Here is a 16,039-nt window from a genome sequence, read left to right as displayed (position 1 = left end):
GATGTAAGTGTACTTAATTATGTGTTTATTTTTAGTAAATGTGAGGAAGTTGCATTTGGGTAAACTAAGCTTAAGTTTGTTTCTATGGCAGTAATCTGTAAGTCTGTCCAGGTCTTGTTGGAATAAAATAGAATCATCCACAGTTTTTATGGATTTGTAGACCTTCAGATCGTCTGCGTACATTAGAAACTGTGTATGATGAAAATAGTAACCAATATCGTTAACAAAAATGTTAAATAATAATGGCCCAAGGATAGAGCCTTGTGGGACGCCTGATGTAACGAACTGTATCCATTGATTACTACTCTTTGACAGCGATTCAAAATATAAGAGGCAAACCACCGTAATACATTGCCTCGAATCCCATTGAAAGCTATTTTATTAAGCAGCAACTCATGATCCACCTTGTCAAATGCCTTGCAGAAGTCTGTGTATACGGCGTCTACTTGCAGTCCGTTGTCAAAGCTATCAAATAAGAAACTAGAGAAAGACAGAAGGTTCGTAGTGGTGGATCGCAGTTTAACGAAGCCGTGTTGCTGTGGTATAATGATATTATGTAGAACCGGATACAATTCATTGTGGACAAGTTTTTCAAAGACCTTAGCAGAAATAAAACTAGTAATTACGAAAATCGAATTGAACTAGTAATCTCAATTTTTATTTCATTTTAAAGCGGATCCCCGATACGATTTGCGGCAGCCAGTTTGTTTTTTTATTGGTCCAAACTTGTATTTTCTCCTGTGTTGTGGGTGCGTTTATAAACAATATTTACAAATTCACATATACAAACATGATTTGTGGATCATACAAAGAGTTGTTCCGTGCGGGTATCGAACTCGCAACACGTTACATATATAGCAACCAATTAGATAATCACTGATTCAACAATGTAGTCAAATATGTATGAATGTACTATTCTCTTTACCTTTTAAAGATATGATAATATCAGGTATTACAATATGTCACAATAGCCCCCGATCTCACAGAGAATGTAACTGGTAACGTCTTTGTAATGTAAGGAAATAGCAACAGTACTGGAAACTCATCTGTATGTAGAATATATAATATACTATATTACTGTGTTATTGTGTAGTATTGTATTTAGTTTCAGTTAGTCTTGTGTGGTTTATCCAATAACATTGTGTTTTGCGTGTAGTTTCTACGAAGGGGTATGGTGTTCCCATTTTTACCACTGATGATAAAACACTCTTGTGGGTTAAATGCCTTAGATAGGAAATGTGTTTGATCGCTCAAAGAAGCGTCGGGAATCAAACTCGAAACACGTTGCACAGCTGCCAGTTATCCAGCTACTGCGCCAACCCAATGAATTGACAAAAAGTATTATTTTATTTACACCTCTGCCCATCTAATCGAGGTATTATAGGCGTGATGTTATGTTTCAAAGACTATTATTTTACTTTGTGACATAACATTATTTGTTTTCACAATAATTCATGTTGTAAATTCAAAAGTGTCAAATGACCAGACGATTCAAACTTTTCTTATTATAATAAAACTGACTATTACAGTAATATAACTCGGTGATATGATTACGCCGTCTACTCAGATTACTGCTCACCCAATTTCCACAAATTTTCATCGTCTCGTTCATTCGTTTTCAATGGAAATTGTGAAACTTCTTAACTAAATATAAATTAGTTTAACGTGTAAAATTTTGTTCTGAACAAGAAGAGATTTTCGGAATTCTATTAAAATAACTTCTTTGTCGAGGATTGTTCCAGTACTTGTTAATGGAGGGGGTGCAATAAGATACGAGGGGTACATTTAATAAATTAAAAGCATCACAATTATCATCAGAGGGGGAAAATCATCCAATGTCTTCTCCTACTTTGGGCGAGGCGAGAGGGAGTGTCGATCAGACTCTTACTGATTAAAAACCACCCCGTTCCTACTCCTGCTCTTTGAGCCGGAGCCCCAGTAAACCCGCTAGGTAGTCCGCAACTCCGGATCACAGTCCACTGCTGGATTATGTGCCTCCTCTACGATAGAGGTTTGTCATATTCTTCGTGCGTTTTTCATAATCTGGCCGCTTGCGTATTTCTCAAGGTCAAAATCAAGGCATTAGTTTCAATTAATACATATTACAGTCCCTTTTGATACATCAAAATTGATGAATTATCCGTCAGTCTGTCCGTCAATGAAGCTGAGTCAATTCTCGGTCCACGAAAAGAATAACTTGTTAATAAAGTAACCTAGAAACTAGTTTCAAACAGTTATCAAAAGTAGTACAGTATCACTTGTTTGTCCAGTATCACGAAAACCGACCGAATATAGGCTACTAAGCTATTTCCGGGAAACGTAAACATAAGCGCTTTATGTCGTTTTTCACGTGCCCCTAATACCCGACTAAATGAAAAGCTGAAACAAATGAATGCCAATTAGATTGTTTATACAATATTTGGATGTGAAAGTTGGAATATAGAACTGGGTTATGGTCATACTGGGTTATCTATGTGATATGTGATATTAAATAACTGTACTTAAAATTCGTTATTAGGTTATTGTATTATCAATGTTTTTCAACATAATTTTATATTAACCTGAAAGAAGGAACTAGGAGCAATATGCCTTTCAAAGTATGGATAACAAAAGTGACTTCAGAACAAGAGTCTTGGGTTTTATTTTGTCGAAATTTTTAGGGAGGTCCTATCAGAAGCGTGAAAAGACGCTTATGATGGGACCTCGATGAAGACATTTAAAAAAAGTGACGTTGCCCTTCCCTAGCATTTGTTCCTGTGTCGCATTTACAAACATACAAGTTCATATACACATGACACGAGACAACAATTTGTGGATTACACAAAGAGTTGCTTCGTACGGGAATTGAAACCGTTACACGTTGCCCAGCCACTGCCAGCACAGTCACATAAACTGATTCGTGGTACAAGAACAGTGAACGAAGTCCTATTATAAAATTCCTTTAGATATACAGATACATCTCCGAACACATACCAACCCACTTTCAATTTCACATTTCATTTTCCGAAGCCACTTTCCTGCCGTACATCACCACACAAATTATGTAGATAACAATATACGGGGTGTTTGAGGAGCGGTCGGAAAGTACCTGTTACCTTAAACGTTGGTGGTAGGCTAATTTCACAAAAGAAATGTAGATTTTTGTGCTTGTAATAAAGTGGAATAATGTATATTTTATTTTTATTATTTATTTAACTTCATCACAAATACAGTGAATGGCGGACTTAATGCCTTAAGGCATTCTCTAACAGTCAACCATAGGGTAGTGCAGAGAAATGAAGCGGATTGATGCTAAGTCATAACACAACGTCATAATCTCACTCACACAACGAAACACAACGCAAGCGTTGTTTCACGTCGGTTTTCTGTGAGGCCGTGGTATCACCCCGGTCGAGCCGGCCCATTCGTGCCGAAGCATGGCTCTCCCACACTTATTATAACAGCTACACCTTACGATTTAACTGTATGGTTTTCATTGAATCAAAACAAGAATAGATAAAACTGTACAGTTAAAACTGCATAGTTAAATCGTAAGGTGTGTAGCGTGCATTAGAGAAGTTTAATAAGATTTTGATTATGAGTAAATGTTTATTTTTTAGTAAGTCTCTTCTTCTCGAGGTTGACCCGATGAAAATTAATTGGTACCGCTTCCCACAACCCGCAAGAAAAACGATGCTCATTGCCCCCTACTAAATTTGGTTTTTAATTTCCTTCCTACCTTTTCTGCTGATTACTTGCGTATTGACACTGTTAGTAAGTTATATGTGTATGTATATGCTTCCTTTAATTTTACCACTACACACCTACTAAATGTATTTTGAATGAGTTTGTTTTTGTGTGGGACAGAAATATGAGATTGACCTTTAACTTTAACTTCATACGGATTTTACTATACTTAGCTAGACTAAACAATCTAAACTACAATGTTTAGACTAGAAGACTATTACGTATTGATTCTTAAGTTAACAGAGCAATATTTTTTTTCAATAACCTTCGACAATTTTCACATCTCAAAGTCAAAAATCCCTTTGCTTTCCCAACTAAATGTTTATTAATCTGTATGATCTCTACGCCAAATTATTTAACAAAAATCACAAAGTCACCTATTACCGACCACTATTCAAATTACTCTCCCCCTGTACACAACCCTAAGAAACCGGTATAGGGAGAAAGGGCCTGTCTCTCACAGACTCGGAGGTCTATCTCATCTCGTGCCGTCAGTCTCCCAGTCTCTCGCAGGCTCCACAAAGAATCTTAAACATTAATTATCTATTTTATGTTTGGCTTTTAGCGTTTTTTTATCTACTCCTTTCTGTGCCAAGATGGATAGGGTATGGGTAGATAAACGTTGGTTTTATGATATAATACGTTTATATCTTTCGAACTCACATACTCGTATGCCGTTTGGCTGCTTACGCCTCCGCATACGCTTTGAAATTTGAATTCTTTTCTTTGTAAGGATTAGATTCAAACGGAAAAGAGATTAGGAAGCATCAAACGTTTCTTTAGCTTACTATCTATCGATGCATCGCATACTCGAGCTGCGTATCTTTTTCATATTGTTACATAGTTTAGTATCAGTGAAAACAGTCATATAGTTTCACAGCTTAGCTATTTATGTCTTCGTAGCAGCTATGCTACGAAGACACACAGAAATGTGCTACGTAGCTATACGTAGCACATTTCTAGTAGAAAAGTGGGTGTATATTGTACACTGGCATTAAGTCCTCTCCCTTCCTCTTCGGGGAAAAAAGGCGTGACGATTGAAAAAAAAAAACAACAATAAACAAACTAAAACTTTATCATCAACAAATTATAGTATAGTAGAGCAACACACGAATTTTCTTTCGTCTGACAACTAAAATTACAAGAGTGTAGGAAAGTTCTCGTCGGGACAGAGAGTAACACTTATATACTTATATAATATTCCCTGTTATATATCCTTACTTGTAAATTGTTAACTAAGCCGGCCTCCGCGGCGAGCGAGCCACAACTTTTATATTATTTCGGTACAGTTTCCAAATAACATTAGATATTCGTTTAGCGAGCAGATGAACAATAATGTACAGAGATAGGTCCTATCTTACTTTATTTATAGACAGAAAATTAGGACCAATTTGAGAGTAGGTGGTTGAATATTCCAAGACTCTACTATTTGTTATTGCGTCTCTCTTTTGTCGAAATTACTGAACTGATTATGTTGTGGTAAACAGATAGGATATGTGCTCACTTGGGTGATAGATTATTGTACTTTTTAGGGTTCCGTAGCCAAATGGCAAAAAACGGAACCCTTATAGATTCGTCATGTCTATCTGTCCGTCCGTCCGTCCGTCCGTCCGTATGTCACAGCCATTTATTTCCGAAACTGTTGGGCCTACATAGTTGAAACTTTGTAGGTTGATGTATTACGGTAACCGCTATTCGAGTTAAATAAAAATTAATAAATTTAATAATTAAAGGGGGGCACTCCGTACATGTAACTGATCAAAAAAAAAATTTTTCAGCTAACATGTCCGTGATGGGTGTCTATGGATAGGTCTTTAAAAAAGGCAGGTTCCAAAAACCAATTTTCGTCAAAATCAACCGTTTGAAAGTTAGACGCTTCCAAAGTGGAAAAATTAGTGTCCCCCCTCTAACTTTTAAAATAAGACAGTGAGAAAACTAAAAAAAATATATGCTGTAGATTTCAATAGAAACTAACAACGAAAATTGGTTTGAACGAGATATCATTATTAGTTTTTAAGAAATAAAACATTTTCAAAACCCGCAAATATAACTTTGTCGTTCATACAAACACTATGTAAAACCAAGTTATTTTATAACTTTTATAATAAGTCATCTACTTGCTGTTACGGAACCCTTCATGGGCGAATCTGACTCGCACTTGGCCGGTTTTTATCCTACGGAAGAGCGAGGGAAACCGCTGGCTCAAGCTAGTAGTTTATAAATTTTAGGTTTACCAGAATACTATGTACATAAGTAAATAAGTGACAAATCTCTTATGCCTCAATGATTGGATCACTGTCTAACTCAAATTCAAACTTCATCAGAATCACACATCAGTAAAAAAAAACTAATGAAAACCTTCACGATGTTATGGCCTTAATGCCTTAAAACTTTTTTACTACGAAACCGTGGCGGGATTCCAGTTTGAAACACAATTAACCGACTATCTACGTGGCTCACAGTGTAACTGATTACGTATTCGCTTAGTAGCCCGATATAAAATGTTCCAGTAATGTTATTTGTTAGTTTAGAACCGGCCGCCGTATATAAACTACGTTCGCTAGTTTCAAAAGGACCACTTCAAAAGGATGCTGATGGTGTTTGCTGTAGTCTTTATTCGTGTTGGATTAGAGTTTAAACTCGTGAATAAAATATTGCACTATATAAGGTGTTCTAAAATTATCTGTCACGGCTTTAATGGTAGTGTTGTGTTTGTAAATTACAATAGTGAAGAAATTTGAGAACATAAAGAACTTAAATAAACATTGACTGACTCACTAACTGACTGTTTCATTAACTGACTGGCAGACAACACACTGCCAAAACTACTGGACTTAGGAAGTTGAAACTTGGTATATATTATGTTGCTTAAGGAGTGTAGGGGGCACTAAGATAGGATTTCTCTAAATTCCCACGGGGACGAGAAATATGGTAATCACTAATTTATGTGTAGGAAGTCGCTGGCAGAAGGAAGTACAAAATACATAAAAAACAACAACAATTTACTAGAAAAATACTGTAAAAGGCTTCCACGTGACATTATTATCCCTTAGCCACCATTTCTCATAAAAGTCCACACTCCATCGTAATATTTCTTTTGTACAAAGGAATTCTGCGATTCGAATGAACGTCAGCGAAACTTCTTGCTTACCTCGAGTATATTTTATTTACAATTTTTCCCTCTAACGGCTTACTGTACGAACGAAAAATATTATATAAATGTATTTAGAATGTACCACGACAATGCCGCATGTAGGGAAACTATCTTAAAAATACTAGAAATGTGAATAAACATTCCTTTTTAAAAGCGAATTGAAATAATTTTACGTACCTCACACAAAACCAATGTGAAAGATCATTCACACAACGAAACACAACACAAGCGTTGTTTCACGGCAGTTTTTTGTGAGGCCGTGGTTTCATTCCGGTCGAGCCAGCCCATTCGTGCTGAAGCCCCACACTTAAATTAATTTAACTTCTTCATATCTGTGGATAAATTTACTAGTAAATCACATTAATATTATAACTGTGAAAGTTTGTTTACCGCTTGCCTTGAATGACTGTCTTGGATCCCACAACAAAATAAATCAGAAGATATTATTAGAGGAGAAGCAAAGTACATAATGTACAGGAAATTATGATCAGATACCGAACAAATTCCCCCTGTATGGAACTTTCCCGACAATTTATTAATATTTACAGTCTTTTACGTTTCCCTACATTTTATTGGTTTCTTTGAAGATTACTTCTTATATTGAAAATTGACGGTAAATGAGCTGCTCGCTGAAATTTATGGGAAATGGGAAAAACGTGACGCGAGACACGTGAGGGTTCTCGAACATTTTTATGGAATTTATGGAGAACCAGAAAGTCAAATGCCCATGAACACTCATGGTGATTGCTCTGTAATGGGTTTGTTACCCGAGCAGAACAATTTCATATCATGAACTAGCTTCTGCTAGCGGCTTAATAGGATAAAAAGTATCCTGTCACCCGAGTCATCTCATACACTGTCTGTATACCAAATTTCGTCAAAATCCGTTCAGCAGTTTCAGCATGTTTGACGGACAAACATCCAAACAAACAATTTTTCACGTTTATACCCGCCCTGCTCGGCGTATAATAGCATTCCTCGATAAATGCACTATCCGTCACAAAAGAAGTATTCAAATCGGACCAGTATTTCGTGAGATTAGCGCGTTCAAAACAAACAAACAATCTCTTCAGCTTTATAATATTAAGTATAGTGTGATAGCGTGATTTGGTTACAATGTAACCTCACAGGCATCACGATGCATTTTCCTGCATTTCTTTAACAAGTTTCTAAACACCTATCTAAACCATATTACCAAGTTTCCAATCCTATATAGTTGGATCGTTGGTTACGTCATGGTGACTCCTCGTTGGATGCCAGTACGCTCAACTTTGATAGTTTGTCGATGACAGTACGTGCGGCGCTTGCAGAGGTGCAATATTATTCTATCATGTAACTCTAGTAGTTGGATGGCTTTGTCAATATGGTGGAGTTGAGGTAATGGCATTTTTAAATGAAAGTGCTGAAAACCGAGTTATCTTAATGCTGAAAACCGTATCAAAATTGGTTCGCCCGAGGTCGCAAAGACGCGAGATAATCGCGAACAAACATTAGACATACAGGTCACTACTACTAATCTGAGAACCTTCTTTTTATTTGAAGACGGAAAAAATAAACGAATAACAACCTGAAAATTCTGTAGAAAATACATGCGTAATTTTACAGCCGCCAATATAATTATACAGTTAAAGTGATATATTGACAACAAAAAAAAAACAAACGAAAAACACAAAAGTACAGTAATCTACCTACATTTATATATCTTTTAATTCTAAATTCTCAAACAAACAGTACTAAAAATAGCAATTAATATCAATCATACACAACAATATACTTTATTACCTTAAGCACAAAGTCATATTTCAATAAACAGGTTATTGGTTCAGCCAAACAGAATGGGCGGAATTTTTTAATATCGTTAGTATGATTATAAAATCGATATGCGAAATATTATGCTCCCATGAGACGCGAGTAATATATTATGGAGGTTACAGTCTCATCAATTTGCTTTGGAGAAATTACTTCACCGGCTTTTTTGATATTTTAGGGTACTTTTGGGGGGTGGGGGGGTTGATAATTACAATCTATTTACCTGGGTATGTCCGCAAGGCGTGGAGGCCGCGCGCGACGCACGGGCGGCAGTACGCCCACCTGTAGACAAACAGACAGACGTTATTACTAAACCTATCTATACATAATATAATAAAACAACAAAACATATTTAGCTTAACATTTTTTTAACCTTCCTATACTCGCGTGATTTTTTGTTACAGCTATACTCGCGCGCGGTCTCACAGACCGATAGTTTGAACTGCTGTCATTTATTTTTTTTCTATGAAAACCTATAAAGATTATATTTTGTTTTCAAAATAGAGGATATAATGAAACAATCATATCATTTTATAACTTGTTAATTATATATTTAACTTGACTATCAGTCTCATACAAAACAGCCTTCAAAATTGACATATTTTTCTTATGTACTAAGTAAACAGAACTAAAACATATTTCTTCAAAAAAACAACTCAAATTAACTTTATTATTTTAAAAAACAATAGCTATAAGATATGTAAATCACAGATTCACTTGGTTATCAGCTTCACAGTAACAATCTTATACTACTTTTATACTTACGATAAAAGTTACGCCTATACTCGCGTCGGTCTGACGGACCGATTGGCGCCAAACACACCAACATGTGCGTTTCGCAAAAACGCACTGCGTGCACTAAAATGAAGTTGACATCGAATCCGGCAGCTACTAAAAAAATGGAGTCGCTGGGGTTACCAAAAACAAAAAAAAAATTGAAAAAATGTTTCGTCGGTCTCACAGACCAATGCGCGAGTATAGGAAGGTTAAATAAAACATGAATATGGATGTTGTAAAATAGTAAATGAGAACCTCCTCCTTTTTGGGAAGTCGGTTAAAAAAGATCTGTTTGTATGTTTGGCGTGTGCCTACTCTGTAACCTAGGAATCTTGTGAACACCACACATCCCATCGCAATACAACCCTCAACGAGGAATCAAAGTCTATAATTTGACCATGCCAATCTTCGGAACTAATGAACGAATTAGAAAGAAACTTTAATTGTATGGTCCTAAACGTGGGTAACAAATAGGGAATCATTTATTTTGGAAACTGGAATGGGGATGTAAACGGGATTCACACTTTGTGCGAATAAAGTCACTGGTAGAAGCTAGTATACCTTGTATTACAAGAAATACAAGTCTAGTACTTATGTCGTATATGTCTAGCTTTATATATAACATTAGAACTAGTTTCAGGCGACAAAGTGAATGTGTCTGAGGATGTGAAAACTTTGCCGCTTTCAGGAGAAATGTTGAACATAATACAAGAGTGTTTCTCCTTTTCATCTGAGCTTTTGATGTTGTAATGTTGTGTGGTATGTGCTTTTGTAAAACAATATTTTGTAAGTAGGTAGTGGTAGAATGGGGATGATCTTTGATCCAACTATAGGTGTTTTTCGTTAGATAGCCCAAAATAGCATATTAGATACAATGCTTTCACATCAACAGCCTATTAGTGGTCACTACTGACCAAAGGTCTCTTCTCACACGGAGAAGGTTTGAGCATTAATCACCACGTTTACTCATTGCTGGTTGGCGATTTTAAACTTATTGCATAGTGCATTACGTGCTGTAATGTGTACCTCTGCCTACCTCTTCGGAGATAAAAGGCATTACGATTATATATAATCGTTTAAACATGGTTTTAACTATTGAATGAAGATAATGTTTGCAACAACATCAACATTACAAGAGCTAAGACAAAGGGTACAATATTATGTACTGGTAAACACATGTTCTGCATACAAGTGCATGTTCCCACGCTCTCCTAATGCAACACATGACACTTATTACGTAGGTAGTAAGGGTGGGTATCGTAACTCAATGTTTCAGTGACACAAAGTGAGTGAGATGTTCTTTTGTTTTCTGTGTCGACGTATTTGGTGAAGTTTAGTATGATTGCCATAATAAGAGACAGAGTATAATAAGTATAGGGAAATGTGAATGGATTGTGGCGGGCTGTCCATGGCAATGAAAATAAATACTTTATTTATTTTGTAAAAGATACACCAACGACTTATTCACTAAAGACGCATTACATTTTTACACCAATTTGCTGTGAATTTGTCACTTATAGGTGTATACAGCATTCGCAGTTCATACCAGAATACAAAATCAACACGATTAGGATAAATTTCATGGTTGGTGCAGGGCAACTGGCTGCCGCGCAACGTGTCGCGGGTTTGATTCCCGTACGGAGCAAAACTTTACACGGTTTAGATCATCCGCTCCAGATGCAACCTTGATGCTGACTACGATCCTCAAACAGGAGCAAACGAGATAGAGATAGCGAGAGAGAGAGAATATAAGTAAACAAAGGACAGCCTTACCTAACATCAACATTTTACATTCATTTCTGAGGACCCCTGCTGACCCACTTAAAGGCCCGTTGCATTAGAAGTAAGGGTCTCAGCGGTAATGAACTCTCAGACAATTTACATTTAATATTGAATTAGATATTTCAAGAGCAGGCGATATTGTACTAATGCAATTTGTTTCGTTTTGGAATGACTTGGAAGTTATTGAAGTATTTTGAGTTAAGATAGGGTCACAGGTCACTGTCATGGTTAAGGTATGGGGTTTAGATTGGATGATTAATTTCAGGGATCATGTGCGATGCCCAGTTTTCGATCGGACTCGTGTCTTGTTAAATTCTTGTATTTGTTTACTTCTAACTTAATTAACTTAAAAAGCTATGTTTTTTTAATGGTGTAAATCAATAAAGGTACGCGTCCTCAGGTCTGCAACGTATGCATCGCATGCAACAGATTTTAGTTTGTCTTGTATAGAAAGTCATACAACTGCGTCCACTGATCTGCATGCGATGCGTACTGATGATCCGGGCCTGTGGACGCTTGCCTTTATATTACTACATATAAACTCTTTGACGCACGTGATCGTTTTCTTTCTTTCTTTACATTCCCTTCCAGTAACAAGTCAATATGTGGCACATTCCGAACACATGTGATCTCTTTCTTACATGACAAGTAATGGCGCGCTCACACTGTGAGAGTAACTGGTTTGGAAAGTAAATAATTAAGTATTTTTACTATGTTAAACAGAGCATCATCATCATGCCCATAAATATGGGTATTGCTGACCAAAAGCTTCCTGTTCGTCTTCTCACACGGAGAAGGTTTGAGCATTAATCACCACGTTTGCTCAATGTGGGTTTTATAACTTATAATTAGAATTTAAGTTTTACTTTTCTTTAACTTTAAAAAATAAAGAAAATCGACACACAACTACAAGTAGCTATTTAATGTAGAGTATGAAGTAAACTACATATTCTGAATTAAGCAAATTATTATTTGTTACAAATTCTGTAATATCTATTAAGATGGAGGAGCTCTGTAGGCGCATTGTGACCTATCTAGGGGACATAGAACTTAAATAAGTCAAGTAAGTAATCCTGTACTACGCGATACGATTAATGATAACTCGACCAAAATAACAATATGAATACCCAGGCGACACAATACCGAAAACTAGTAACTAGAGTATCTCCACAACCAATGTAACCGATAAACCAACCAGAAACAAAGAGCACACTAATAAATCCGCCCTATCTACATCTGAACAAATCCCTGCCTAGCTCTACACTAACGTAACACAGTAATAAAGTCCCACTAGCCCCGTATGAACAAGACTTTATTGTGGGAAATTATTTTGTACATAACAAATTGAACATTATCGCCTAGTGAATGAGGTGTATTATTGTGTAACTTATATGCCAGTTAGGGTTGCTTTGTGTCGTCTGATATGGTATGTTATTGGTTTTTTAAGATCGTTTTGTTTAAGACACACGAAGATAAGTTGTTTCAGATTTAAAAAGATAAAACAATTAAGTAACTGTCTAATTTAGTTAATTACGTTTTTTTAAAGGTAATCGCATTCAGTTGGCTTTACCGCCTCCTTTTTTGAACCAGGTGAAAAATACTATGCTGAAAACCGCATTAAAATTGGTTCAGCCAAACGCGAAATAATTGCGCACAAACATACATATATGTAGGCTAAACTGAGAACCTTCTTTTTCTGAAGTCGGTTAAAAACCTTATATTTTGTCTTGCACAATATGAACTGGCCCGCATTTCAATGTTTTTCTTTTTTATATTTACGTGAAATTTTAGAGAATACCTCTACTACTTTCAAGTAACATCGGAACTCTTATTCATAGGCATTATTTCTTATCAATTTAATATGTCTCATGATACTTATCATACAAAAAAACTGCCTATCGTTAAAAGTAAAAATATTAGACAACTTTCCCGAACCATCTAAAATGATTCCTTTGCTTTTCAAAAGTGATCCTTTGTAGAAACATAATAAAATATAATATTGATTGGAGTCTTTACAAAAGGTTGTTCGGGGTCGGAGTCTGGCAACCCTTTCTTAAATATGTATCAGTTGAGTAATTTGTTCGTGAAATGGTTTCAGGCTGGCAACAATTTGCTGGAAATTGATAGCTTGCGATATCTTTGCGAGGGTTGGGGTCATGTCTCGGTATGATGGAAGTTTTTTTTTTAAATTATACATACTTAACTAGGTACTTTCTGTCTTTACGGTGCTTTTCCACCAGAGACGTGCTACGCTACGTTGCTATCCCGGGCATTCCCGGGTCGGGTAAAGTATTACTGGCAATTTTTCGGTATTTCGAAAATTTCTTAATAGTAGCAGGGAGTTTGGAATTGTGCTTAATAAATGCTATAGGTTCACCACAAAATGGGACTTAAAACACAAATGGCAAAAAGTAGGTGTTCATTGTACAGTGGCATTACTTTCTTTAATATGCAGGTGCACCTCTGCCTACCCCTTCGGTAATAAAAGGCATGACGTTGACGTCTAAACAAAAACGTTTTACTTTAAAAAAATATAAATTGTATCATTTATCACAGATTAAAGACAAGTCTATAATCACATTCTCACTCTTATCTGAAATTCCAATAAAATACTTATATCAAAGTACCTACTTAACAAGAGGAATAATAAGAATTTCAATTGGACATCGATGAAACGGCTTCATTACTCAGAATCGAATAGATTCAAACATTATTCCGAATCGGAACGGTTACCGGAAAACTTTCGATTGCGAATCGAATTATGCTCGGGAGTTTCAATCAAGCCTTTATAGTAAGTGAATTGTAAATTATTGAATTCCAGGGACAATGCAATCATCGAGGAATTTCATTCAATCGTGTTTTTGTTGTTCGATTTGTCAGTATTGTTGTTTAAATGAATAAATTGTTCTAGTGCACAGAAAACCGACGTGAAACAACGCTTGCGTTGTGTTTCGTTGTACCATAAAAACAATTACAAAGAATGAAGTCTGTAAAAAATTGTCCCCTGCAGAAAACAAAGTCATAAGACCGTCGGTTTACCGTGGCTCCGACTCAGAAAGCAGGAGTAGGAACGGGGTGATTTTTAGTCAGTAAGAGTCTGACACTCACTCTCGCTACGTCCAAGGCGAGGGAAGTCATTGAATGACTTCCCCCCTCAAAAAAAATTAAAAAATAAAGACATTGCTTGCAGTCGGTCGTTCACTCCACAAAGGTCAGGATAGGAAAGGATCCTCCAGGATCTCAATTTAAAAGCAAACATATACACATTATACTACTACCAAAAAAAAAAAAAAAAAAACAAGTAAAATAGATTATAGACAACACAGCACTTTCCCATCGTAATTCAACTTTACTTCTGTTTTTCGACCCACTTACACATCTATCTACTTTCATACAATATCGGGGTTGAAATGTCTCACCGACGATGACGACAACATTACTAGTCTCATGTCTGTCTGTCTGTGAGGTTTAGGAGGGAGGGGGGGGGGGGTTGGAATAGTTTGTGAAGCATAAAAATGTTTTGAAGGAATGTTTTGCTGACAAATGATCCTGAATTAGGGAAAAACTTCCCTTGATTGTGAGGTTATGAGGTTTTTTTTTGTGGTAGGATGTACAAATTGATTTTTACTTGAGTAGGTATATAAACTAGTATGGTTATCATTGTTATGAAACAATTTTATTTTTTAACAACGCTTTGTTTCCGTGTATAAGTAACGTAAACGGAGGCCCTATTACCCCCGTTTCCAGTCACCGATTTCCCAAAAACACTTAAGTTCCTAACGCCCAAAAGACCGGCAACGCACTTATAACGCGTCTGGTGTTACGAGTGTTCATGGGTGGCGGCGATTGTTTACCATCAGGTGATAAAAAAAATGATACAAAACTTACCTGACGAAACTGACATAAATCTTTACATGTCAATGTCAAAAATAAAACCAAAATTATTATTCATAGAATAACAATTTTATTATGTTAAAGTTTACAATTTATTGAATTTATTAGAGTGACAAGTAATTAAAACGTAATAACAAGTCTCACCAAAGGTCAATCACCTTGTTTGTCTCGTGAAACAAAGAGTGTTGCCAGCTCAACAAATTAAGGTTACCAGACGTAATTATTCTGTTTTTATTGTTTTCTGTCTGTCTTTTATTTCATTTTGTGTTACACGGAATCATTTCACAAATATTATTTGATAAAATGAACGTTTTGTTGCCGTGTGGTCACAGTAAAATGGTACACATTTTTCAAATACGTTTGTCGCGAGAAACTCTTCTCGAAGGTGTCGTACGAGCCCACCATGGTGCAGAGTGGTGGCCACAGATGGTACCGATGATTCTGGTCATCAGATGGTGCAAATGCAACAAGAAGATGTTTTGTCCAATCACTGCAGCTGACAAATATTGAACGTTCATTGGTGTGACACTCCCTATTGGACGAAAAACGTGAGGTTCACACTAGCACCATTTGGTGAACAAAAATTACGGTAGTCCATATTAGACAGAGACTGGAAAGCAGCGGACTCTGAGGAACTTGCACATTTAAAACTGTGATTTCTAATACATCTGCCAAGCGTGGTGATTATGGCAAACCATCTTGTGGACAGGATGTCCATAGTCCAGCAGTGGACTGTCTTGGGTTGAAGCTATTTTATAATAAAGGGGCTAAGTGTTATAAATAGAAAGTTCCATACAATATACCTATATTATGGAAGGAAAGTTTTTCTATTTCAAAAAAGGATTCAAGGTAAAATATTTCTGCGCTGAACTTCTACCGGATTACGTAGGAGTTTCC

At 36.3% G+C, this 16,039-nt stretch overlaps 1 protein-coding gene across 2 annotated transcripts in view; it reads right to left on the bottom strand.

The window, feature by feature from the left end:
- Positions 1 to 16,039, bottom strand: part of LOC118275236 (calcium/calmodulin-dependent protein kinase kinase 2) — a 191,218-nt gene that overhangs the window by 89,378 nt on the left and 85,801 nt on the right. For both annotated transcript variants that reach the window (XM_050697074.1, XM_035593140.2), the window contains exon 2: positions 8,913 to 8,971. In XM_050697074.1, coding sequence (XP_050553031.1) covers positions 8,913 to 8,971 — 59 coding nt within the window. The remainder of the gene's footprint in view (positions 1 to 8,912; positions 8,972 to 16,039) is intronic.

Source organism: Spodoptera frugiperda, chromosome 11 (assembly GCF_023101765.2).
Source record: "Spodoptera frugiperda isolate SF20-4 chromosome 11, AGI-APGP_CSIRO_Sfru_2.0, whole genome shotgun sequence".
Lineage (NCBI taxonomy): Eukaryota > Metazoa > Arthropoda > Insecta > Lepidoptera > Noctuidae > Spodoptera > Spodoptera frugiperda.
Note: the sequence above shows the minus strand (reverse complement) of the source record. Positions and strands in the feature narration are given on the sequence as shown.